General features: G+C 32.2%; 2 protein-coding genes across 2 annotated transcripts in view; one reads left to right on the forward strand and one right to left on the reverse strand.

Moving 5' to 3' along the window:
- The window catches only part of Meltrin (disintegrin and metalloproteinase domain-containing protein meltrin), a 340,608-nt gene that overhangs the window by 32,572 nt on the left and 283,030 nt on the right, over window positions 1-25,006 (forward strand). The window lies entirely within an intron of this gene.
- Window positions 10,601-23,959, reverse strand: LOC142219876 (uncharacterized). Its single transcript, XM_075288644.1, has 8 exons — window positions 23,894-23,959; window positions 19,784-19,811; window positions 19,517-19,725; window positions 18,865-18,994; window positions 18,194-18,213; window positions 15,451-17,530; window positions 11,245-15,309; window positions 10,601-10,863 (listed from the first exon to the last, which is right to left on the reverse strand). Exons 1-7 carry the CDS (start codon window positions 23,957-23,959, stop codon window positions 12,176-12,178), a joined length of 5,667 nt encoding a protein of 1,888 aa, XP_075144759.1. The 3' UTR covers window positions 10,601-10,863; window positions 11,245-12,175.

The following is a 25,006-nucleotide window of genomic DNA, read 5'->3' on the forward strand; positions in this document are numbered from 1 at the left end:
CAAAATTTTATGTCTATCAAAAATTTTGTTAAAATTTTATTTCCATAGAAAATTTTGTCACAATTTTATTTCTATAGAAAATTTTAACACAATTTTATTTCTATAGAAAATTTGTCAAAATTTTATTTCTATAGAAAATTTTGTCCAAATTTTATTTCTATAGATAATTTTGTCAAAATTTTATTTCTATAGACAATTTTGTCAATTTTTTTATCAAAAATTTTGTCATCACAAATAGTAATTTTTTTATCAAAATTTAATTTTAATAGAAAATTTTGTTGAAATTTTATTTCCATAGAAAATTTTGTCAAAATTTTATTCCTTTAGAAAACTTTCACAAAATTTTATTTCCATAGAAAATTTTGCCCAAATTTTATTTCTTGTTTGTTTTTGATTTCAGCTTAAAACCATGCATTGACTAACCTTCATTTAGTCAAATGTATTTCAATAAAAAATTTTAACGTTTTTTTCTATAGAAAATTTTGTCATTATTTTAATTTTATGAAAAATATTGTCAAAATTTTATTTCTATAGAAAATTTTGTCAAAATTTTATTTCTACAGAAAATTTTCTCAAAATTTTATTTCTATAGAAACTTTTGTTAATATTTTACTTTTAATAGAAAATTTTGCCAACATTTTAGTTCATTCGTTTTGTTTTGTTATTGTTGGTTATGTTCTTTAATCATTGTTGTTGTTTTTGATTTCAGCTTAGAACCATGCATTGACTAAACTACAAGTGTAGCTTAACCAACAGAGGAAAAGAATGTTTGTCAAATTTATTTGGGCAAAGCCCTATAGACCGCAAGATGGTTAGATGGACGCACGTTTCGGAATTACCACATTCCTCATCCTCAGCACCCTCTACTTGTAGTAAAACTATCAACTAATTATCAGAATAAATTCAGGCAGTTCATTAAACCCAACAATGAACCACACTTGAACCTTCCGAAAAAAGGTTTTACATGATAGCCGGCTTATGCCGAAATAAATTCGTACAAACATATCTCCTTTCCTTTGCCACCTTGAAATCATCGATTTGAGTGCAATTGGCTGGGTTTATTTTGAGCGTGCTTCCTCTTTTTTCATTCGTTTTGTATTGTTGGTTTTGGTTGGTTGATTTTATTTCTATAGAAAATTTTGTCAAAATTTTATTTCTACAGATAATTTAATAACTAGAGATTTCACACTAATAATGACAAATTTCATTCTCTAAAATTTTTCGTTGTGGTAATGAAAAAAATTCATTGGGGCGAGTTTAATGAAATTTTCTTCGTGTGTACGTGAAATGAATCGCTTCTTTTTGAGATAAAATTGTCTTTTGGAGTTAAGTTAAGTTCGTATATTTCTATAAAAAATTTTTTCAAAATTTTATTTCTATAGAAATTATTGTCAAAATTTTATTACAATAGAAAATTATCTCAAAGTTTTATTTCTATAGAAAATTTTGTCAAAATTTTATTTCTATTGACAATTTTGTCAAAATTTTGTTTTTTAGAAAGTTTGGCAAAATTTTATGTCTATCAAAAATTTTGTTAACATTTTATTTCCATAGAAAATTTTGTCACAATTTTATTTCTATAGAAAATTTTGGCACAATTTTATTTCTATAGAAAATCTTGTCAAAATTTTATTTCTATAGAAAATTTTGTCCAAATTTTATTTCTATAGTCAGTCATCCCTCGTCAAAATGACGACGCGTAATTTCATTTTCGATTCAAAACGCATTTTGGTCGATTAGGAAATGATAAATTTAAGTTATACCAATACAATCATTTTATGAAGTTTTGTCTTATACTAATTAAAAACAAATTGAATAAGGAAATAAATTCAATTTTGGTCCTTATTTTTGATCACGATGCAAATTATAGCGTCCTGAAATAAGGCGTAGTCAAAATGACGAAGGATGACGTTAGTGTACAAAAAATAAGGATGACTTTCCAGGGTTAAATTCGTTCTACAAATTTGAATTTTTGCTTAGCCGAGACACAAACCACGAATTTAACTCGCGAATTTATCTTCACACCCTTTGAAATGTTACTTTGTTTAATAGAAAATTCGTAATAATAACAAACAATTTCGTTGTATTTACGAATTTGTTTCATTGGCTCAATTTTAAAGCCACTTTTGCCTAGCAAAAAAAATGGAAGTTGTTCTAAAGGCACAACTTTAAAAGCACTTCCATCCGTCCAATGAAAAACCCATGTTAAATTCATTCTTTCTGCACCAATATTGCACCACTTCCGGATCCTAAAAGAACATTTTCACTACTTTTTTGGCGACGGTTTTTTTTTGCTGGGTCGTTAATATAACGATGTTTTTCTACCAATAGATTTATAACATATATTTTATATACTAAATGAATTGTTCTATTTCCAATTTATGGAATTTATACTTACGTAATATAGTTATCATATTTCTTATATTAAACTAATTATGAAAAATGCTGGTTGCATGATAAATTAAAATCAAATTCAAAATTATGATCCCTAAAATTTAGCCTTAATAAAATAAAATGTCTCAAAATGTCAACACAAATTGTACCATAAAATCTTTCAAAATTTTCTTTAATTCCCTAACAGTTATGAGCATTTACAAAAAATCATTTCCAGCATGTAACCTGAAACTTTTTTGTTCTCCCCATAATCAGAAAATAATAAATCATGAGATTATGGGACGTAATCAAAACTAATTTGACTTTATAATGACAAATTACAAAGGTCCCATATTTCGTGTAATAGGAAAAGCATCTGGTGTCTTATTTGCCCAGGCAAACGTAAGTCAATGCAAAACCACCCCGTTTTTCCATTACGACAACTTTGTCATATGACACTGGCACCATGATGTCAGGCTCATTATCATTACAAGCATCCATAAAAAAGAGTCATTCAGTCAGGGGTCATACACCCCTGTTAGAGAATCTATTAACCTTGCGATAGACATAGACAACATAATGTCATCATTGACATGTAAAAACTTCATAGATATATCAGCAGTTTAACTTTTGATAAAATAAACAGAAACGCAAAGGTATTTTGGTTTATCAAAAGCAAGAGTCCTTGAATCCTTATATCCTCATAACAAAAATATTCACTAAGGTTTAGTTACTGATTTGATTTCTTTGCCTCTGGAAAATGTAAACAAAATTGCTACTACGGAACAAAGTGATACGCGTGCTGCGGAACTCATATTTCATTAATGACACAACATTCAATGGTAATAAACGCAAAAAAAGAAAAGAAAAAAATCAGCCTTACAAGAAATCCTAACGAAAGCCATGAGCAATTTTACTAGCATGAAGACAAAGGGATTTCTAATTCCTAACATTTGCCATTTCTTCATGGGCAATGAAATGAAAATACGTACGTGTCCTAATGACAAGCACGTGCCCTAGCTCTAAATTGATTTGTCTGTCCCCCTCAGCACACTTCCTTTCCCCATTCTCTGATATGCCCTAAATAATTACTACAATTCATTGCTAAAACAAACGATTCGAAACGAATCGAATGGTATGGAATTGTAGTGCTAAAGAATAAAACAGTAACAAAGTCATCACAACTCTATTAGACTTGAGAATAATTTCGTGTTAAATAAAAAAAAAAACAATTTTGATTTATTTCTCTAGTTTTAGCGGTAACATGACAACAAAAAACAAAAATTTTGATGGAAAAATCCTTGATCCTGACCGAAATAATAAATTGCTTTTGTTTTCTCTCAATTGTTTTGAAATATTTGATAATGGATGAGTTTCCACGACTAAGTGACAACAAGTGAAGAGCCGATTATTATTTGTAGGAAATTCTAAAAACCAGCAAATTTTTAGGGATATACATCATTCCATTTCCTGGTATATCCAATTTTCTTACATGCCCTCCCAGATGTTCTTTATTCTGTTAAGTAATTTGTCATTAAGGATTCTCTTTATAGCTTGAACAAAGACAAATAATCTGCTAAAAGGATTAAGGAGTTTGTTTATTTCATGATATATTTTTTTCTCTATACTGAGTGAATGTATAAAGAATTCATAATGCAGATGTTCACAAATAATAAAAAACGAATTTTAATGTATGCATTTTTTTTATAAAAAAATTATCAAATTTCCTCTAGAAATAAAATGTTGACAACTTTTCTATAGAAATAAAATTTTGACAAAATTTTCTAGAGAAATAAAATTTTGAATAAAAATAAAACTTTGACAAAATTTTCTAGAGCAATAAAATTTTGACAGAATTTTCTATAGAAAAAAAATTTTTACAAAATTTTCTATAGAAATAAAATTTTGACGAAATTTCAAAAAAAAAAAAATTTTTTTTTGACAAAATCTTCTATACAAATAAAATTTTGACAAAATCTTCTATACCAATAAAATTTTGTCAAAATGTTCTAGAGAAATAAAATGTTGTCTATAGATAAAAAATTTTGACAAAATTTTCTATAGACATAAAATTTTGACAAAATTTTCTATAGACATAAAATTTTGACAGAATTTTCTATAGAAATAAAATTTTTACAAAATGTTCTAGAGAAATAAAATTTTGACGAAATTTCAAAAAAAAAATTGACAAAATCTTCTATACAAATAAAATTTTGACAAAATCTTTTATACAAATAAAATTTTGTCAAAATGTTCTAGAGAAATAAAATGTTGTCAAAATTTTTTATAGAAATAAAATTTTGACAACATTTTCTATAGAAATAAAATTTTGACAATATTTTCTATAGAAATCAAATTGTGAGAAAATTTTCTATAGATATAAAATTTTGACTAAATTTTCTATAGATATAAAATGTTGACAAAATTTTCTATAGATACAAAATATTGACAATATTTTTTAAAATTTGATCAAAATTTTAAAAAATTGTGTATAAATATAAATTTTGATAAAATATTCTATATAAATAAAATTTTGAGAAAATTTTCTATAGAAATAAAATTTTGATAAAAATATCTATAGAAATAAAATTTTGATAAAAATATCTATAGAAATAAAATTAAAAAAAAAATTCTATAGAAATAAAATTTTGAAAAAATGTTCTATAATTTTTTGTTTGTTTTGTTATTGTTGGTTTTGGTATTTAATCGTTGTTGTTGTTTTTTGATTTCAGCTTAACCATGCATTGACTAAACTACAAGTGTAGCTTAACCAACAGAGAAAAAGAATGTTTGTCAAATTTATTTGGGCAAAGCCCTATAGACTGCAAGATGGTTGGATGGACGCACGTTTCGGAATTACCACATTCCTCATCAGCATCCTCTACTTGCCGCAAAACTATCAACCAATTATCAGAATAAATTCAGGCAGTTCATTAAACCCAACAATGAACCACACTTGAACCTTCCGAAAAAAGGTTGTACATGATAGCCGGCTCATGCCCAAATAAATTTGACAAACATTCTTTTCCTCTGTTGCTTAAGCTACACTTGTAGTTAAGTCAATGCATGGTTAAGCTGAAATCAAAAAAACAACAAAAAAATTTTTTTGACAAAATTTTCTTTGGAAATAAAATTTTGCCAAAATTTTCTTTGGAAATAAAATATTGACAAATATTTTTAAAGAAATTAAATTTTGATAAAATTTTATTTAGATATAAAATTTTGACCTAATTTTCTATAGAAATAAAATATTGATACAATTTTCTAGAAAAATAAAAGTTTGACAAACATTTCTATAGAAATTAAATTTTGACCAAATTCCTACACTGAAAACAATATTTCCGTGATATTAAAGATTGCGCAATCTAAATTTTAGGATGCACAATTTACAAAACTTTAAGGACAAATTTCTCTAAAATAATGAAATTTTAATTAAAATAAAATGTATAATCATTGCTTCAATAAATTGAGGATTTAGCATCTTTGGTTTAAAGCAGGGATCCGGAGCGGTCCATTTTTTTCGCTCCGCTCCGCTCCCGCTCCGGAGAAAAAAAAACCGCTCCGCTCCTCGCTCCGCTCCGAGAAAAAAAAAATCGCTCCGCTCCGCTCCACGCTCCGCTCCACGCTCCGCTCCACGCTCCGCTCCACGCTCCGCTCCGCTCCGCTCCTCTTCGAGAAAATTATAGTACAAACATTGTATTATTTGTTCAATTGAGTTTTATTTTATTTAGAAAAATCGGGCGGTACATATATGGGAGCTATAGCTAAATCTGAACCGATTTCGATGATTTTTTGCACATATAGTTAGTGCTATAGAAGATTACATTTCGCCAACTTTGAGTAAGATCGGTTGATAAATAAGGGTTTTATGACCTAATTTGACAAAATCGGGCGATACATATATATGGGACCTATATCTAAATCTGCACCGATTTCGATGAAATTTTCAGACCTAAAGGGTGATACAGAAGATTATTTTTTGCTAAATTTGACGACGATCGGTTAGTAAAAAAAGTGCAACGTGACCCCATTTGTCGAAATCGGGCAATACATATATATGGGAGCTATATCTAAATTTGATCCGATTTCTTCCAAATTCAGTAACGTTCGTCCTTGTGCCCAAAAAAACTCCCTGTACCAAATTTCATCAAAATCGGTTAATAATTGCGACCGAAATCCTGTGAACAACAAATACATGGACAGACGGACGGATGGACGGACGGACGCCAAGCGCTAGATCGACTCAGGAGGTGATTCTGAGTCGATCGGTATATATTTTATGGGGTCTAAAATCAATATTTCTTGTAGGCACATTTTTTGGCAGATCAAACTTGTTATACACTGAAAAAAAGCATACTCGGTTCCAAAGATTTTGTCTTTACTTTAAAAACTTTGGTATTGATTCCGAGCCAAAGAAGCGGAGAATACAAGTAAGGATACTTTTAAGACACAATTCTCTTTTATATTTAGGTTTTGTGTACTTGCTTCTAGGAAGCAAATTTTAATTTTTCGCTTTCTCAGCTTTTTTTCTTCATATGCTATCAAAGTCCTTTAAAAACGAGTTAACGGCAATTTTATTTTCCAAATTAGGACTCGACTTCCAGTAGAAATTATGCTATGTTTGAAGTAAAAAACTTCTTTAAAATAAAGTTTTGAAAAGCATGTCCTATATTTGAACGATTTTTTGCTTTGTAGTCAAGATGCAAAAAGACAACAAATTTAAAGACAATTTCATTAAATTTAAAGAATTTTTCTGAATTATTAAAGTCAAGTTGACCTTAGCCTATAAATTTTTTCTTTCATGTTAAGATACCTATTTTTAAGTCAAATCACTTAATTATAAGGACAATACGACTTCATTGAAAAGTTTATCGACTTTTGGACAAGGAAAATAACTTTATTTTAGAGCAATGCGTCTTCTATGCTAAGCAAAATTTGTATTCGTATTTTAAAGACATGAAATCTTTGACCTCACGACAATATTTTTTTCAGTGTACCCTAACCACTATGTGGTTTAGGGTATAATGACTTTAAAACAATGTGTTGAAATATTTTATTAATTTTGAAGATTTTTTCAGAAATATTAAATCCATTTTGTCTTCATTAAAGGAAGCATTCTAGGAAGCAAATGTTAATTTTTCATGTTTTTAGATTTTTTTCGTCAGTTGTTATCAAAATCCTTTAAAAACGAGTTAACGAGTTATTTTTTTTTCCATATTAAGACTCGACTTCCAGTAGAAATTATGCTATGTTTCAAGTAAAAAGCGTCTTTAAAATAAAGTGTTGAAAAACATGTCTTATTTTTTAACGATTTTTTGCTTTGTAGGCAAGATGCAAAAAGGAAACAAATTTAAAGACAATTTTATTAATTTTAAAGAATTTTTCTTTATTATTAAAGCCAAAAATTTTATCTTTCATGTTATGATACACATTTTTAAGTAAAATCACTTAATTATAAGGACATTACAACTTCATTCAAAAGTTTATTGTCTTTTGGACAAGAAAACAAGTATATACAGCACTAAGTTCGGCCGGGCCGAACCTTAAATACCCACCACCATGAACCAAATATTAGGGTTTCCTTTGAAATTTTAGGAGGGCTTGAGGACTTGAGGACACTTCCCGAAGATAAATTTAAAGATTTCACCTATGAGGACTATATCAGATTCTGGATTTATAAGAACCATTTTTGTTTGAGTTTTAGAGGAATCATTAACATCTCTTGTAAGTGTGCAAGAAAATTATAAAATAACGTCTTGATTTGAAATCTTAAATATGTAGAAGTAAAATCTGGAAATTTTACATTGAGCTTCAAGCAATTCAAGTGAAGTCGGTCTATATGGAGGCATTACCAAATGGACCGAGCCTAAAATATCAGAATATTTACAATTTCAGGCAAATCAGATAAAAATTACGGTTTCTAGAAACCCAAGAAGTTAAATCGGGAGATCGTTCTTATGGGGGCTATACTAAAACATGGACCGCTACTCACCGTTTTCGGCACACCTCTTTATGACCCGAAAATACCTCTAGATTTCCAATTTCAGGCAAATAGGATAAAAACTTCGGATTCTAGAAGCCCAAGAAGTAAAATCGGGAAATCGGTCTATATGGGGGCTATACCAAAATATGGACCGATACTCACCATTTTCAGCACACCTCTTTATGGTCCGAAAATACCCCTAGATTTCCAATTTCAGACAAATTGGATAAAAAATACGCTTTCTATAAGCCCAAGACCCCAAATCGGGAGGTCGTTTTATATGGGGACCATACCAAAACATAGACCGATACTCACCATTTTTGGCACACGTATTTGTGGTCCTACAATACCTCTAGATTTCCAATTTCAGGTAAATTGAATAAAAACTGCGGTTTCTATAAGCCCAAGAAGTAAAATCGGGAGATCGGTCTATATGGGGGCTATACCAAAATATGGACCGATACTTACAATTTTTGGCACACGTATTTGTGGTGCTACAATACCTCTAGATTTCCAATTTCAGGTAAATTGAATAAAAACTGCGGTTTCTATAAGCCCAAGAAGTAAAATCGGGAGATCGGTCTATATGGGGGCTATACCAAAACATGGACCGATACTCACCATTTTTGGCACACCTCTTTACGGTCATAAAATACCTCCAGATTTCAAATTTCAGGCAAATTGGATAAAAAATACGATTTCTATAAGCCCAAGGCCCCAAATCGGGAGGTCGGTTTATATGGGGACTATATCAATACCTGGACCGATATAACCCATCTTCGAACTTGACCTGCCTGCAGACAAAAGACGAGGTTGTGCAAAATTTCAGCACGATTGCTTCATTATTGAAGACTGTAGCGTGATTACAACAGACAGACAGACAGACAGACGGACATCGTTATATCGTCTTAGAATTTCTCCCTGATCAAGAATATATATACTTTATATAGTCGGAAATCGATATTTCGATGTGTTACAAACGGAATGACAAACTTATTATACCCCCGTCACCATTCTATGGTGATGGGTATAAAAAACTTTATTTTAGAGAAATGCGTCTTCCATGTTAAGCAAAATTTGCATTCTTATTCTAAAGACATGGAATCTTTGACTTCACGACAATATTTTTTTCAGTGTAGAAAACTAAAAAATTAAATATAAATAAGATCGTTTAATTGCATTTATTTGACGTTCATTACAATCATCTTTGTAGTAATACGGGATGAAATTGATCGAAAGTACTGTTGTTACTTTTACAACACATACTAGATATATATTTTGACATTTGCCGTTTTTGAAAACAATTACTAAAAAACACGTTGTGTTTTCCCCAATGTACGTACGTACAAAAATACATATCGTACATTTTAAACGTTTACTCACACTACGCTAAGTACTAGCTAAATTTGAAATTACCTACACAGTGTAATTTCAAAGTTACACATTTCATTCAAGTAATATTTTATTCGGAGCGGAGCGGTTTTTCATTTGGAAACCGCTCCGCTCCCGCTCCGCTCCGGATTTTAGAAATGCCGCTCCCGCTCCGCTCCCGCTCCGGCAAAAAAAGGGCTTGCTCCGCTCCGCTCCGCTCCGGATCCCTGGTTTAAAGTTTCTTTGGAATTAAGAAAACATTTTTTACTTTGAAGTCAAAAAAATTGGATTTTTAAACTGGCATTTGTTTGTTCGTAAAAACTTTATTAATACACCGGGAAAAGAGATCTGTATCCTACACTGATAGAAAAAGTTTCGTTATATTAACGAAATGTGTCATTAAAAGTGAGCCAATGAAACAAATTCGTTAATACAACGAAATTTTTCGTTATTGTAACGAATCTGTTAATCAACGAATCGAATGTTAATCAACGTAATGTTTCGTACTATTAACGAATAATTTCATTGTCTTAATGAAAATGTTTCGTTATATCAATGGCTCAATTCGTTGGCTCAATTTTAATGAAATTTTCTTTGTGTGTAATTTTAATTTTATTGATCCTGTTTGGGATTGAACTAATAAATGCTGAAAAGGAAAATTTTGCCTTTCGAAATAATGACACTTAGAGAAATTAGGTTTTAAATTCAAATTCAAACAAATTTATTTATTTTAATTTTTAAATGTGTAATGAGTTAAATTCATTATTTATGATTAGTTTTAAGTTTTAAATAGCATTTAAGTTTTACAAATAGATTTAGAAATTATTTACAAAACAAGATAGATTTAAGTTAGCTTTAAGGAAATGGTGTAATTACGGGCGAGTTTCAAATTCAAGTGCAATATTCAATTAGTTTGTGCAATATAGTTTTAAGTTAAAATTCAGTATATAATTTACATTACATTATTGTGCAATATAGATTTAAGGCAAAATATTTAAACATGTTATGTACAAGGTATGTTTGGTGTTGTGATTTTTTTTTTTCTCTGATGCACTTTTATGTTGTATGTTTGGGTTTCTATGGGTTGAGGAGTCGATGGGTTTTTGTTTGTGTCACTATTTGTTCACTGTTTGTACCTGTAAATAATTGTGCTTTTAATATGTTCACTTGTAATTGTCTATGGTTTTATTTATATTTTAATATTATTTCAAATTAATGTTCAACTTTTATCACTACGTTAACTTTCGCGGGGGCAGACGAATTCGCACTTCTTTTCAATTTCACGGTCGGTTCAAGACTGGTCGTTGCCCTTTTGAGTGATGCTTAGCAGCATAAACAAAGCTCAGCGACAAAGCTACAAGCATCGATCAAAGGGCAAACTTTCCAGGTAAACAAATAGAAAAGCAAAAGGACACAACGATTAAAAATTATTTGTGCCGCTACGCACAGTATGTCAAAACGGGTTCAAAGAAACTTTGAACATTCTGCCCCCCGCGAAAGAGTGTAGTTTACCTTACCTCTTCATCTCGTTTCCTGTGACGAACTACTCACTGGTCCCACAAACACGTATCCCCAATCGGTCAGCTGGGCGAAGACACGTCCTAAGCCGGTTTCGACAACTCCGTCTCTCCTGAGGTAGGCATATGGACCAGCACCAATTTCTACATCGATTGATTCATTGCCCCTTGGATCGATATCAGCAAGAGGTCGGGCTTCCATAGCGACGGTGGGATCTTCTATTATTGGGTCAGAGTAGGGTCTTCGTGGCAGGTCCCGTGTCACTAAGGCCTTTAGTCGATAAACGAGCCGACTACCATAAGTCCGGCATCGCAACCGAATACTTGCAAACCTGTGTCCATTTCTTTCGGTGGTTGGAATGCCAAGTCTCGTGATTGTGGAGGCCGCAACTCTTGTTGATGTAGCTGCCTGACACAGCAACACCCTGACACTGGCCCAGTCCTCGGAGTTTTCACCTGCCATATAAACTTGCGCCGTTGGTATAAACACCGATGATCGGTGGTAAGGCAATTCCACTGGAGGGGGTGTGTAGCGCCCAAATGTTTCCCTCAGTTGAGGAGCCCCATGCAGCATTGTATGGTGACGCAAGTTACACTCCCTGCACGCCGTGAGGACTGGACAGTCTGGAGCTAGGTGGCTGCGTGCCAGGCAGTTGCGACAATAGCTACGTCGCTCTACGGTCTCGTATCGTTGGTATGGGGTCTGCTGGCGGAAACGATGACAATTTCTCAGTGGGTGGTCATCTTGACAAAGCCCACAAGCAAATTGCCAATGAGAAGGGCGGTAACGTGGGTCATTGCTATGGCGGTTGTGACGGGCAGGTCTGCTGGGTCCAGGTGGGGATGGGTCTCTTTGTGGGAGTACTCCTGACATATCTGCAACGAAAGTTATGTGAGTACCGTGTTTTTTCATGAATTTACGATATGCTAGTCAGTCCGAAAATAACTTTACGATTTTCGTGATAGGTCGACTAATCACCCCAGTCGAAGTTCTAACATCTACCACCCGGACATTTTTATCAATCCCTTCATAAGTTTTATCAACTCTTCCAAGTCTCCACTCATTTGGAGCTAATCGATTGTCTTTTACAATCACCAAATCATTTACGACAATATTTTGTTGCGGGTATTTCCATTTGTATCTACGATGTAACTCATTCAAATATTCCGATTTCCATCTTTGACAAAAGATTTGTGAAATAATCTTTAATCGCTTCCACCTGTTCGATAATGTTATGTCATCCTCAGAAACATCGGGTTCTGCAGGGGCTAGTAATGGTGAACCCACTAGAAAATGGCCAGGGGTCAAGGGTTCTAAACTAGAAGGGTCATCGCTAACAGGATTAATGGGTCTTGAATTAAGACAAGCTTCTATACGAGCTAAAATAGTGGATAGTTCTTCAAAGGTGAAATTCATTTTTGGCATAGTTTTTCGAAGGTGAGTCTTGAATGATTTAACTCCAGCCTCCCACAAACCTCCCATGTGAGGAGCACCTGGCGGAATAAACTTCCATTCTAAGTTCTGATGTACATGTCGTTGTACTGTAGTGTCTTGTATTGATTTCATAAATGCGATCCTATCCTTTTTTATAAGTTCGGCGGCGCCTACAAAATTTTTACCGTTATCCGAGAATATTTTCTCCGGACACCCTCGTCTGCCTATAAAACGATCTAAAGCGGCTATGAAAGATTGGGTCGATAAATCACTAGTTGCTTCTAAGTGTATTGCTCGAGTTGCAAAACAAACAAATATGCAGACATATCCTTTGGTAATCAGACAGGCGCGAGCTGTAATGCTTTTTATGCCAAAGGGTCCCGCAAAATCTACCCCTGTATTTCGAAAGGGTCTAGATAACATAGTGCGCTCTGGAGGAAGAGATGCCATAATTTGTGTCTGGGTTTTATGCTGATGGAGAGCACAAGTTCGACAGTTATGGATAACTTTTTTAACTAACTGCTTTAAACGAAATATCCAAAATTCGGAACGAATTACGCGAATCATTAATTGATTACCGCCGTGCATTGTTACTTTATGAACGAATTCGACAAATAAAAGTGCAAACCGAGAATCATATGGAATTAAAATTGGATGACGTTCATTATAGGTAAGAGCAGGTGATTGAACTAACCGACCGTTTGATCTAAGCAAACCTTTCCCGTCAATGAAAGGGTTAAAAGGTAAGAGTTGGCTACTAGGTGAGAGTCGTTTCTTTTGGGTCAACGCTGCATACTCTTCAGCAAAATAATGTTTTTGTGTAACGACTATAAGACGAGTTTTTATATCCAAAAGTTCTGAACCCGTAATTTCTTCAGACGAAATTCGAAATCGGTTTGTGCCCGTGTTACGCCAAAAACGCATGACATAAGATAAAACACGATATGCCCGTGGCAACCATGAAAAACGTGTCAATGGGTCCTCAAATGTGGATGTCGCAAAAACTTTCACTTGTTTAGCTTCAAGGTTTGTATCACAATTAAGTTGATGTTTAGGCCAATGATCTCTTGGCAATTTTAGCCACGATGGGCCAGTCCACCACAAATGATGTGTCTTCAATTCATCTGGAGAGCAGCCACGACTGGCTACATCAGCTGGATTAGATTCGGAGTCCACATGACTCCAATTTTCACTACCTACATTTTCTAAAATTTCGGAAACCCTGTTTCCTACAAACGCGCTCCAAGAACACGGCGGTTTTTGAAGCCAAGCCAAAACTATCATAGAGTCAGTCCAGAAATGGGTTAAAAATCCAGAAATTTGCAGATTTGGAATTATAGTGTTAGCTAATTTTGACAACATTACTGCCCCACATAACTCTAATCTAGGTAGAGAAATTTTCTTGATTGGGGCCACGCGGGTCTTGGCTGCTAACAGAAAAGTTTCTACACGGTCTCCATCTTCGACTCGAACGTAAAGTGTCGCAGCGTATGCGCTTTCTGAAGCGTCACAAAAACCATGAATTTCAATGGTAGTTGATGGCGAATAATGAATCCATCTTGGTACGGATATTGTGTCAATCACCGAATTATTTTTCGCAAAGTTTTTCCAATTCATATTGGTAACAGGTTTCAAAGTGTCGTCCCACCCGATTTTATCTAACCAAACTTGTTGCATTATCAGTTTTGCAACGACAATAATTGGGGCTAACCATCCACAAGGGTCAAAGAATTTTGCGATTGTCGACAAAACTTCACGCTTCGTACAAAGTTCTTTTTCTTCAACATTAGGCGCTTTAAAAGTGAAATTATCTGCTGCTACATTCCACCGAATGCCTAGGGTCTTCGTTGACGATCCTTCAGAAAGATCCAACCAATTGACAGGCAACAAAAAATCGGGATGTAGGCCATTTAAAAGACGAGGGTCATTAGAGGTCCATTTCCTCAACTCGAAACCAGCAGAATCTAAAGCGGATGTTAATTGTTTTCTAGCGGTGATAGCATCTTCAACAGTATGCCCACCCGCTAATACATCGTCGACATATAAATTTTCTCTAATTATTTTTGAACCCAAAGGGTGTGAATCTTGAACGTCTTCCGCTAATTGAAGCAGCGTTCTAATCGCTAAAAATGGGGCGCAATTTATGCCAAAGGTTACGGTTAACAATTCAAAATCCTCAACTGGGTCGTTTTCAGATGATCGAAAAAGTATTCTTTGAAATGAAGTTTGCTTTGGGTCTACCAGTATTTGACGATACATTTTCGTTACATCGGCGTTGAAAACATATTTGAAAAAACGCCATTTTAAAATTTGTAAAACTAAGTCCTGTTGTAAAATAGGACCGGTATGTAAAATATCGTTTAGGCTTTTCTTATTTGAAGTGGGACTCGAAGCATTAAATACCACCCTAAGTTTGGTGGTTACTCTATCTGGTTTAATGACTGCGTGGTGTGGTAAATAGTAATGAGGGGTCTTATGTATGTTTTGTGGATCAATTTTCCTCATTTGTCCTAATTCGAGATATTCCCTAATGGCAGCGTCGTATTGAGCCTTTACATCAGGGGTCTTAGAAAGTTTTTTCTCCATACGATAAAATTGTGCGAGAGCAATATTTCTCGATGCACCGATTTCTGAACAACTTTTAAATGGAAGGGTCACAATATATCTTCCAGTATCATTACGTTTTATCGTAGATTTGTAATTAGTTTCACAATATATATCTTCAGCTGACCTCAAAATTATTTTTGGGGTCTCTTCCACCTCCCAAAAACGTGTTATAATTTTCTCGAAAGAGGAGGCATTATAAAGAGTAATTTGTTTCGAAGTTTCTATATTTTGTTGAATGGGTCCACCAACGATCCATCCAAATACGGTATTTTGCGCTATAATTGATCCAAATGTTTTCATCGGAATATCAACGTTATAAATTAGCGGTCCTATATCTAAACCGATCAGCATATCAACGGGTCGACTTTCATAAAATCGAGGATCCGCCAAACTAAGATGCTTAAAATCTTCAAATTGAGAACGATTAAGGTTGTGGGTTGGTAAATTAGAAGGAAGGGTCTTCAACACGGGTGCCCAAACTTCTAACTCAAAACTAGGATCGATACGTGAACAAAGTTGAAAAACGCAAGCCTTTGTCGATGTTTCAGCTACGGTGTCACTCAAGCCTGTGACGTGAACTAAATTCCTCACTGTAGGAAGTTGCAATTTATTTTTCATTTTTTCCGAAATAAATGTTGACTGTGATCCAGGGTCAATTATTGCTCTGGCATCATATCTCTGTCCCTTCGATTTTATTTGTACAATGGCGGTAAACAACAGTGTTTCTCTAGGTTGTGGAGTGGGTCTGCCTTCTTGCAGCGTAAGAGTCGTTATACTAGGCGTTTCAATATTCGATGTGGACTGTATACAAGGTAAATTCGATGATTGTTGAACAAGGTTGGAACGAGCGGCAGCACTTGTACTAGGTTGTACTCCACCTCGATCCTGATTAACTAAGTTGAGAGCTCCAGTACTTGTACTAGGTTGTACTGTGTCTCGGTTATGATGAACAAGGGTATTGAGAACGGCAGCACATGTACCGTCTCTTGTGTTTGTAGGGTCGCGGACCTCATTACCCTTATGTAACAAGTTATGGTGTCTTTGATTACATTCCCTACAACTAAAACGACTTTTACATTCCCGGACTCCATGATTCTCAAATAAACAATTATAACAACGATTCGACTGTTTCACTATTTGAATTCTTTCATTAATAGATTTTTCCAAAAATTTGGGACAATTTCGCAGCATATGGTTCGTCCGACAAATTGGACAACCACTCTCATTATGCCTGCGACTAGGGTAAATATTTCTTGAATTGTTATCGGCTTGCGAATTACTACTGAGTCTTGAACCAGAATTATTTATTTTTTGATTTACATTGGTTTGAAAACTATTTACGCGACTCCCCCTTCTATCAAAATCAGATCTAGATTGATTGTATTTCGAGTTTTGAGTTTTAATATTTCCCACCGATTCCAAAGTTTTAAATTTATGTGATAAATATTCATCTAATACGTGCCAACTTGGTAGGGTCGAACAGTCCTCTAAACTATTCTCAAATTCCTCCAAAAAAGTGCGAGGCAATTTCGTTGAAACAAGGTATACTAAAATTGGGTCCCATTCTCCCGTGTCTACTTGTAAAGTTTCCAAAGTTTGTGTACAAGTACTAATTGTGCGCTGTAATTTTTGTATTGTTGAAGCGTTTTCAACTGAAACCGAGGGCAAATTAAAAAGAATCCTAAGCTGTTCGTTAACTTGCATTCGTTTATTTTCGTACCTACTTTCTAAATTTCTCCAAGCTATATCGAAACCCTCATTAGTCAGGGGTACATTTGTAATGATTTCCCGCGCTTCTCCCGAAGTTTTTTGGGTCAAATGGAATAACTTCTCGACTTTACTCAATCGTGGGTTATTGATGTAGATTGCAGAGAATAAATCTCTGAATGTTGGCCATTCACTATATCCGCCCTTAAAAATGTCTGTGTCACATGGTGGCAATCGCAAATTTGGGGTCGAATTTGGGTCTACTGCTATGTTTTGTGTCATTGATTCCCTAGCTATTTTTTCCTGATTTTCCCGTTCCTGACGCGCTAAGATTTGTGTGCTAATTATACTTAAACCCCGTTTATAGACGTCCATACCGTTTTTATAATGGCCGCGAAGCTTATCCTTATCCATCGGAGTCTCTCCCTCATCTGGAGTCCTATCCCGACAATTTATGTAAGCCCGCCTAACTTGATCCCATAACGTATTTAGCTCAACTCGAGCTGCCTCTAACGCATGGAGATCTTCGGTTGCCGCCTTAACAGAACAAATACTTTCAACGTCAACTAGGTCATTTAAGCAATTAACAAATTTTTCTTTCAAAATTTTATCCATGATGTACTTTAAACTTTTTTGCACCAGTCAAAAAAACTAAAATAAATCAAATTTCGCGAAAGAATAATTTAGTTTTACTCAAGAAAATTCGATTTTTCTAAGGGAAACTATATTAAATGTAAATATCTGCGCGAACTATAAAATTTGTGGGGTCAGAAATAAATTTGCGGGGTCAAAATTACGAAAAATTACAAAAATCAAATTTAACACAACCGAAATAGGGTCAGTAGACGAAATTGGGCCAAAGTTACGTAAAAAAATTTTTTAAAAATCCCCCAAGACTTGCAAGTCAAAAAACGTTCACAATAAAATTCTCAAAAATGCGAGAAATCAAACAAAAATAAAAATATCCCCAAAAACAAAATTCAAATAAATTAATTAAAATTTCCCCAAAAACAGGAAATCAAACAAACAATTTTTTTTTTTTAAAGCACGATGCTCAATTAAGATCAGCGGTAAATCGCATAAAACAATAACTTCAGATCAAGTGCCAAAAAAAATCACTGAAAAAAGAAAATTGTCTTGGTGCCCAAAAAAATCAAATATATAAGTAAATCAAAAGAAGAAATTTGTAATTTTCCTTACCTTTTTATGGGTCATTGGGTCTTGAAAATTACAAAGATATAATCAAAGACTACAAATATGGGTCACCAAGATTTATAAGTACAAAAATAAATGCAAGTTGAAAAAAATCAAAACTATAAATTTGGGTCGATTAATTTTCGTTTCAGCTTTTCAAACTTCAAATTAAAATGCCTCAATGAGTCGATTTAAATTTTTTCTTTAACGCCAATAATTCCAATTTTCCAAACGAATAAAATTTATTTTCTTGAAAAAAAAATTCGTATAATTTCTTAATCAATATTTTTGCAATTTCAAATTTTTATTTGTATATTTTCTCAAAAAAAATTAATTTCAAACAAAAACCGAATTTAAATAAAAAAATTTTCCAATATCCACAAAAATTTTAACAAAAATTTCTCTATGTGTAAATTTTTACCGGTCAAAATTTTATTTGCAAAAATGATTTGATTTAATTAAAAAATTCTAACAAAATTTAAATTACCGAAAATTTTTTCCAAACCAAAAAACTTTTTGTGTAAATATTTTCAGATCAATTTTTTTTTTTTTTATAATTTTTTTGTAAGTGTCATGAAAAAATTGTGTCATACGGTCGAGTCATTTAGCATATCGCAAATTCTTTTTTCCTTTTCGTGTTCCAAAAAATTCAAAAAACTTGAAAAAACTGTACTCACTTTGAAGATTATAGGTATGTGTGTGTCCAAAATGTTTGTGATCCGTTACCTTTGTGGCGTCGATTTTTGATGTTGAGTCGCTGTGGTGTCGTGTTTTGTTGTTTTTTGTCGCCTTCCACTGGAAACTGTTCTGTATATTGTTATTGGACAATTTGTAGTTCATAAAAACCGTTGTTGCGGTTTTTGTCCAATTTTTAACAAAGTTTTTAATTTTTGAAAAGTTTTTGTTTTTGTTTTTTTGCACGACCGAACCGATTGTTTTGTTGGATAAAATTTTAAACAAATGGGTTAATTTGGGTTTTGGGTCACTCACTGGCAATTTTTCAGTCAATTTTGCATCTTAAACAAGTTTTCAAAATTTTCACGAAAAGCGATTAATTTTTTAAATTTCCAAATTTTTCCGAATTTTTTGTACTTTTTACGTGAAAACAAGCCTTTTTACTGCCAAATTGATTGAAAAATTGCTAAAAAACACACACACAAAATGGGTCACAAAGATTCAATTTTTTCAAAAAAACACTAATTTTTTCCAAAATTTACTAATTTTTTTTCAAAAAAATTTCAAAAATTAATTGTCCAACGTTCACTTTTTATTTCTCACAATTTAAAGTTTTTCAATCATACCAATGCAATAACCCTTTATTTTACTTACTGTAGTGCCACTTTGGTTACCCTTTTCTTGTATGTCCCATATATATGTATATACGCTTGTATATGCATATGAATATTTTTCGTTGTTTACTGCTTGTAGTTCGATCGATGGATCACTGGATGGTTGGCTGAGTAGTGTTGTTGTTGTTTTGATTTTTCTATTTCTTCTTTGGTTACTGTTGGTTTTCGTTTGTTGCAAGGGCACAGGCACTTTGAATGTTTTTCAATATTGTCTTTTGTAAAGGGTTTTTTTTTGCATTGATATTACACTGGGTATATTTGACAATGATATTACACTGTGTAATTTGGAATATTTGATTTTTTTTAATGTAAATGAAAGTTTATTAAATTTTTTTCTTTTTTAAACAAAACTAATTATTGGGTCACTGGGTTTTTTTTTTACACTTGGAAAAAAATCACATTACACCGAGAAAAAAATTTTACACTTTCAAAAAAATTATGTTTTTAATTATTTAAAAAACACAAATCCGGTTCGCAATGGACCAAAATGTTTGGGATTGAACTAATAAATGCTGAAAAGGAAAATTTTGCCTTTCGAAATAATGACACTTAGAGAAATTAGGTTTTAAATTCAAATTCAAACAAATTTATTTATTTTAATTTTTAAATGTGTAATGAGTTAAATTCATTATTTATGATTAGTTTTAAGTTTTAAATAGCATTTAAGTTTTACAAATAGATTTAGAAATTATTTACAAAACAAGATAGATTTAAGTTAGCTTTAAGGAAATGGTGTAATTACGGGCGAGTTTCAAATTCAAGTGCAATATTCAATTAGTTTGTGCAATATAGTTTTAAGTTAAAATTCAGTATATAATTTACATTACATTATTGTGCAATATAGATTTAAGGCAAAATATTTAAACATGTTATGTACAAGGTATGTTTGGTGTTGTGATTTTTTTTTTCTCTGATGCACTTTTATGTTGTATGTTTGGGTTTCTATGGGTTGAGGAGTCGATGGGTTTTTGTTTGTGTCACTATTTGTTCACTGTTTGTACCTGTAAATAATTGTGCTTTTAATATGTTCACTTGTAATTGTCTATGGTTTTATTTATATTTTAATATTATTTCAAATTAATGTTCAAATTTTATCACTACGTTAACTTTCGCGGGGGCAGACGAATTCGCACTTCACGGTCGGTTCAAGACTGGTCGTTGCCCTTTTGAGTGATGCTTAGCAGCATAAACAAAGCTCAGCGACAAAGCTACAAGCATCGATCAAAGGGCAAACTTTCCAGGTAAACAAATAGAAAAGCAAAAGGACACAACGATTAAAAATTATTTGTGCCGCTACGCACAGTATGTCAAAACGGGTTCAAAGAAACTTTGAACAGATCCCATATTTAAAGCCGAAGAGGTCGCTAAAATATGTCTTTATTTTAAAGAAGCCGCATCTTTGGCTCAGAATCAATACCAAAATCTTTAAATGAAGGTCAAAATCTTTGGATCCGAGTAAACTTTTTTTTTGAGTGTATAGAAACGAAATTTTGACAAAATTTTATACAGAAACAAAATTTTGACAAAATTTTATACAGATATAAAATTTTGTCAAAATTTTATTTATAATTTTGACAAAGTTTTATACAGAAATAAAATTTTTTGACAAAATTTTCTGTAGAAATAAAATTTTGACAATTTTGAAATAAAATGTTGATAAAATTTTCAATAGAAATAAAATCTTGACATAATTTTCTATAGAAAGGAAATTTTTACGCAATTTTCTATAGAAATAACATTTTAATAAAATTTTCTTTGACATAAAAAACAAATTATAAAATTTCCTACACAGAAAAAAAATTTCCGTAGTTAAACTAATGCTAAATTTAACTTATTTTTATTGGGAAAAAATTATTTGCTTGTAGTTGAATTTTGTTATTTTTCCACAGCTTAATGAAATCTTCCTTTTTTTAAGTATGTCTCAAAAATTTTATGAACTAAACCTGAGTATAAAGTTCAATGACCGTACACATAAGTTCAATATGAACTAAAACAAATGAAAATTTTCATACCATTTCCAAAATTAGTAAGAATGAACTACTGTGTGGTTCAAATGGTCATGATTTTGCGCCAATGATTTTCCTCTTTACTTTTAGTTAATTTTTTTCTTCTATGAAGTCATGTAATTTCGTGAACTGCAGTTAAAAAGTACAACAGGGCATTAAAATTTCCTGGTTTTAACAACGCTTTGTGGAAATCTCAAAATGTGGAGTAAAATTTAGTTCAATTTTCGTACGTGGTAGTTCATTCTTCCTATAAAACAGTTCACTTTTTTTCGGTGTATAGAAATAAAATTTTGATAAAATTTTCTTTAGAAATAAAATTTTGACACAATTTTCCATAGAAATAAAATTTTGATAAAATTTTCTATAGAAATTAAATGTTGAGAAATGTTTCCATAAAAATGAAATTTTGGCCAAACTTTTTTCGAAAACTTATTTTTTGGATGTTCGAGTGTAATTTACTTTGGGTTTAATGAATTATCCGAATTTATTCTGATAATTGGTTGATAGTTTCACTGCAAAAAAAGGGTGCTGATGGGAAATGTGGTGTTTTCGAAACGGTATTCCAACCAACCATCTTGTAGTCTGTAGGGCTTTGCCCAAGTAAATTTGACAAATATACTTTTCCTCTCTTGGTATTGGAAGAGACTCCTAACCATTTTCTGTACCAGTGTCCAGCATTATCCTTTAGAAAAAAACAAGATACTGGGCTGTTTTATCTTTCAGGATATAACGGATGTACGGAACTGCAGCATGAAGGATATACTTGAAACCCGTTCTTTGGAACTCGCCTGCAAACTCAAAAGATTGATGAGGACGAAGAAGAACAACTATGAGGAAACACAATGGATCAACATGGTCTAAATGGGAGCCAGTTCTTTTTTTTTTTGCTACGGGCTGGTCTCATCCTCCATTACCTAATCTAACCTACTTTTCCTCTGTTGGATAAGCTACTCTTGTAGTTAGTCATGGTATGGCTTTAAGCTGAAATCAAGACAACAGAAATGAAATACAATTACACACAAAAAAATATCAATTAATTTTATTGTCAATACAATTAAAATTGTGTTTAAATTTGAGCTAACGACGTAATTTGTAAATACAATTACGATTTTAGTCACATTAGCAATCAATTTTGTTATATCAACAAAAATTTTGTTATATCAACAAAAAATTTGTTGAACTTTAAAATTTTCTGTAACAACAATTAATTGCTAGCTCAAAAATTATAATATTATTTTGTGTGTAGGGAAAACATTCTATAGAAATGAAATTGTGACAAAAAATTATATAAAAATGAAATTTATCCAAATTTTCTATAGAAATAAAATTTTGACAAAATTTTCTGTAGGAATAAAATTTTGACAAAATTTTCTGTAGGAATAAAATTTTCAAAAAATTTTCTATATGAATAAAATTTTGACAAATTTTTCTATAGAAATAACATTTTGACAAATGTTTCTATAGAAATAACATTTTTAGAAAATTTTCTATAGAAATAAAATTTTTAAAAAAATTTCTATAGAAATGAAGTTTTGGCAAAATTTTCTATAGAAAAAAAAAAAAAAAATATTGACAAAATTTTCTATAGAAATAAAATTTTGACACAATTTTCTATAGAAATAAAATATTGACAAAATTTTCTATAGAAATAAAATTTTGACAAAATTTTCTATAGTAATAAAATTTTGACAAAATTTTCTATAGAAATAATGTTTTGATAAAAATATGTACAGAAATAAAATTTTGATAAAAATATCTACAGAAATAAAATTTTGACAAAATTTTCTATAAAAATAAAATTTTAACAAAATTTTATATAGAAATAATAATTTTGACAAAATTTTCTATAGAATAAAATTTTGACAACTATTTCTTTAGAAATAATAATTTTGACAACATTTTCTATAGAAATAAAATTTCGACAAAAGTTCCTTTAGAAATAATAGTTTTGACAATTTTTTAAGCAATAATTATACCCTCCTCCACACTGTGGAACAGGGTATTATAATTTAGTTTCAACGTTTCATTTCAAATGCTTTAAAAAACAAATTATTAATATATAATCGAAGAAGTGCTAGGGAATTGCAAATTTTCGGCAATTCAGACAAGCGTAATTTTTATTTATTAATTTTTGTTTACTACTTCATGACTTTTTTATCAAATTTTTATTTTTATTTCAGGTAATATAATTTCTGGTGGTTTTACAATACAAAACAGTAAGTAATTATTAAAAATGTACAGAAAAAAATTGTTCTCTTTTAATAAAACATGGTCACATACAAAATTCAATATGACAAATCCCTTGAATTCTTTCGACTGATTAAGCAAAAGATTGAACTCTAATCAATTACAGCGAAACCTCTCACACGTGGACACTCTGAGACCCGGACACCTCCCAAACATGGACAGTTGACCATTTGCTATTTTTCGTGCAAATTCAGTTTTCCAAGCTCCCCTACGGGAAATGGAACATCCACAACCTGGTGTATATGGACCAGTCCCAGTTCTGGTCAAAACGTATGGAAGGGTCACTTTAACATGGGTTTGTCATTGTCGGGGTAAATTTACACTTTAGGACTCGTCTTGGACTCATTTCAAAGGACACGCCCTGGGACAATTTAGCAGGAGCATCCCATAGACAGGTCCTCAGGAACCACTCTCGGACTAAGTCTTAGAAATCTGTTTCATTTTGGGCATCCTAATCGCATTCGAACTCGTATGTCGAACAATAGGTTATTCTGATAATTATACCCACCACCATAGAATGGTGATCAGGGAGAAATTCTAAGACGATATATGCATGTCCGTCTATTCATCTGGCCGTCTGTCTGTCACACTACAGTTTTCAATAAAGGAGCTATCTTCCTGAAATTTGGCACAGAATCGTCTTTTGTCTGCACGCAGGCCAAGTTCGAAGATAGCCCATCCTCGGTCCAGGTTTTGATATAGCTCCCATATAAACCGATCCCCCGATTTGGGGTCTTCGATTTATAGAAACCGTAGTTTTTATCCAATATGCATGAAATTGGAAATCTAGAGGTATTCTAGGACCATAAAGAGGTGTGCCGAATATATTGTGTATCGGTACAGTTTTTGATATAGCCCCCTTATAAACCGGCGCTCCAATTTGGTGTCTAGATTCTAGAACTACAATTAGATGTGCTGAATATTGTGTGTATCCCACCATGCTTTTGGCTTAGCCCGCATTAGACCGATCTCCCGATTTAACTCCTTGGGTTTCTAGAAATTGTAGTTTTTATCCGATTTGCCACAAATTGAAAATATTCTGGCATTTTAGACCCCAAAAAAAAATTAGCTGATGGCCTCTGTAGCCAATGCTACTATTGTAATATTATTCTTATATTATACTATAAGTCTAATTTTGTAAATAAATAAATAAATAAATAGACCCCCAAAAAAGTGTAACTATAGACCGATTTCGGATCTTGAGGGTACAGAAGGTG

This window comes from Haematobia irritans, chromosome 1 (assembly GCF_050003625.1).
Source record: "Haematobia irritans isolate KBUSLIRL chromosome 1, ASM5000362v1, whole genome shotgun sequence".
Classification (NCBI taxonomy): Eukaryota; Metazoa; Arthropoda; class Insecta; order Diptera; family Muscidae; genus Haematobia; species Haematobia irritans.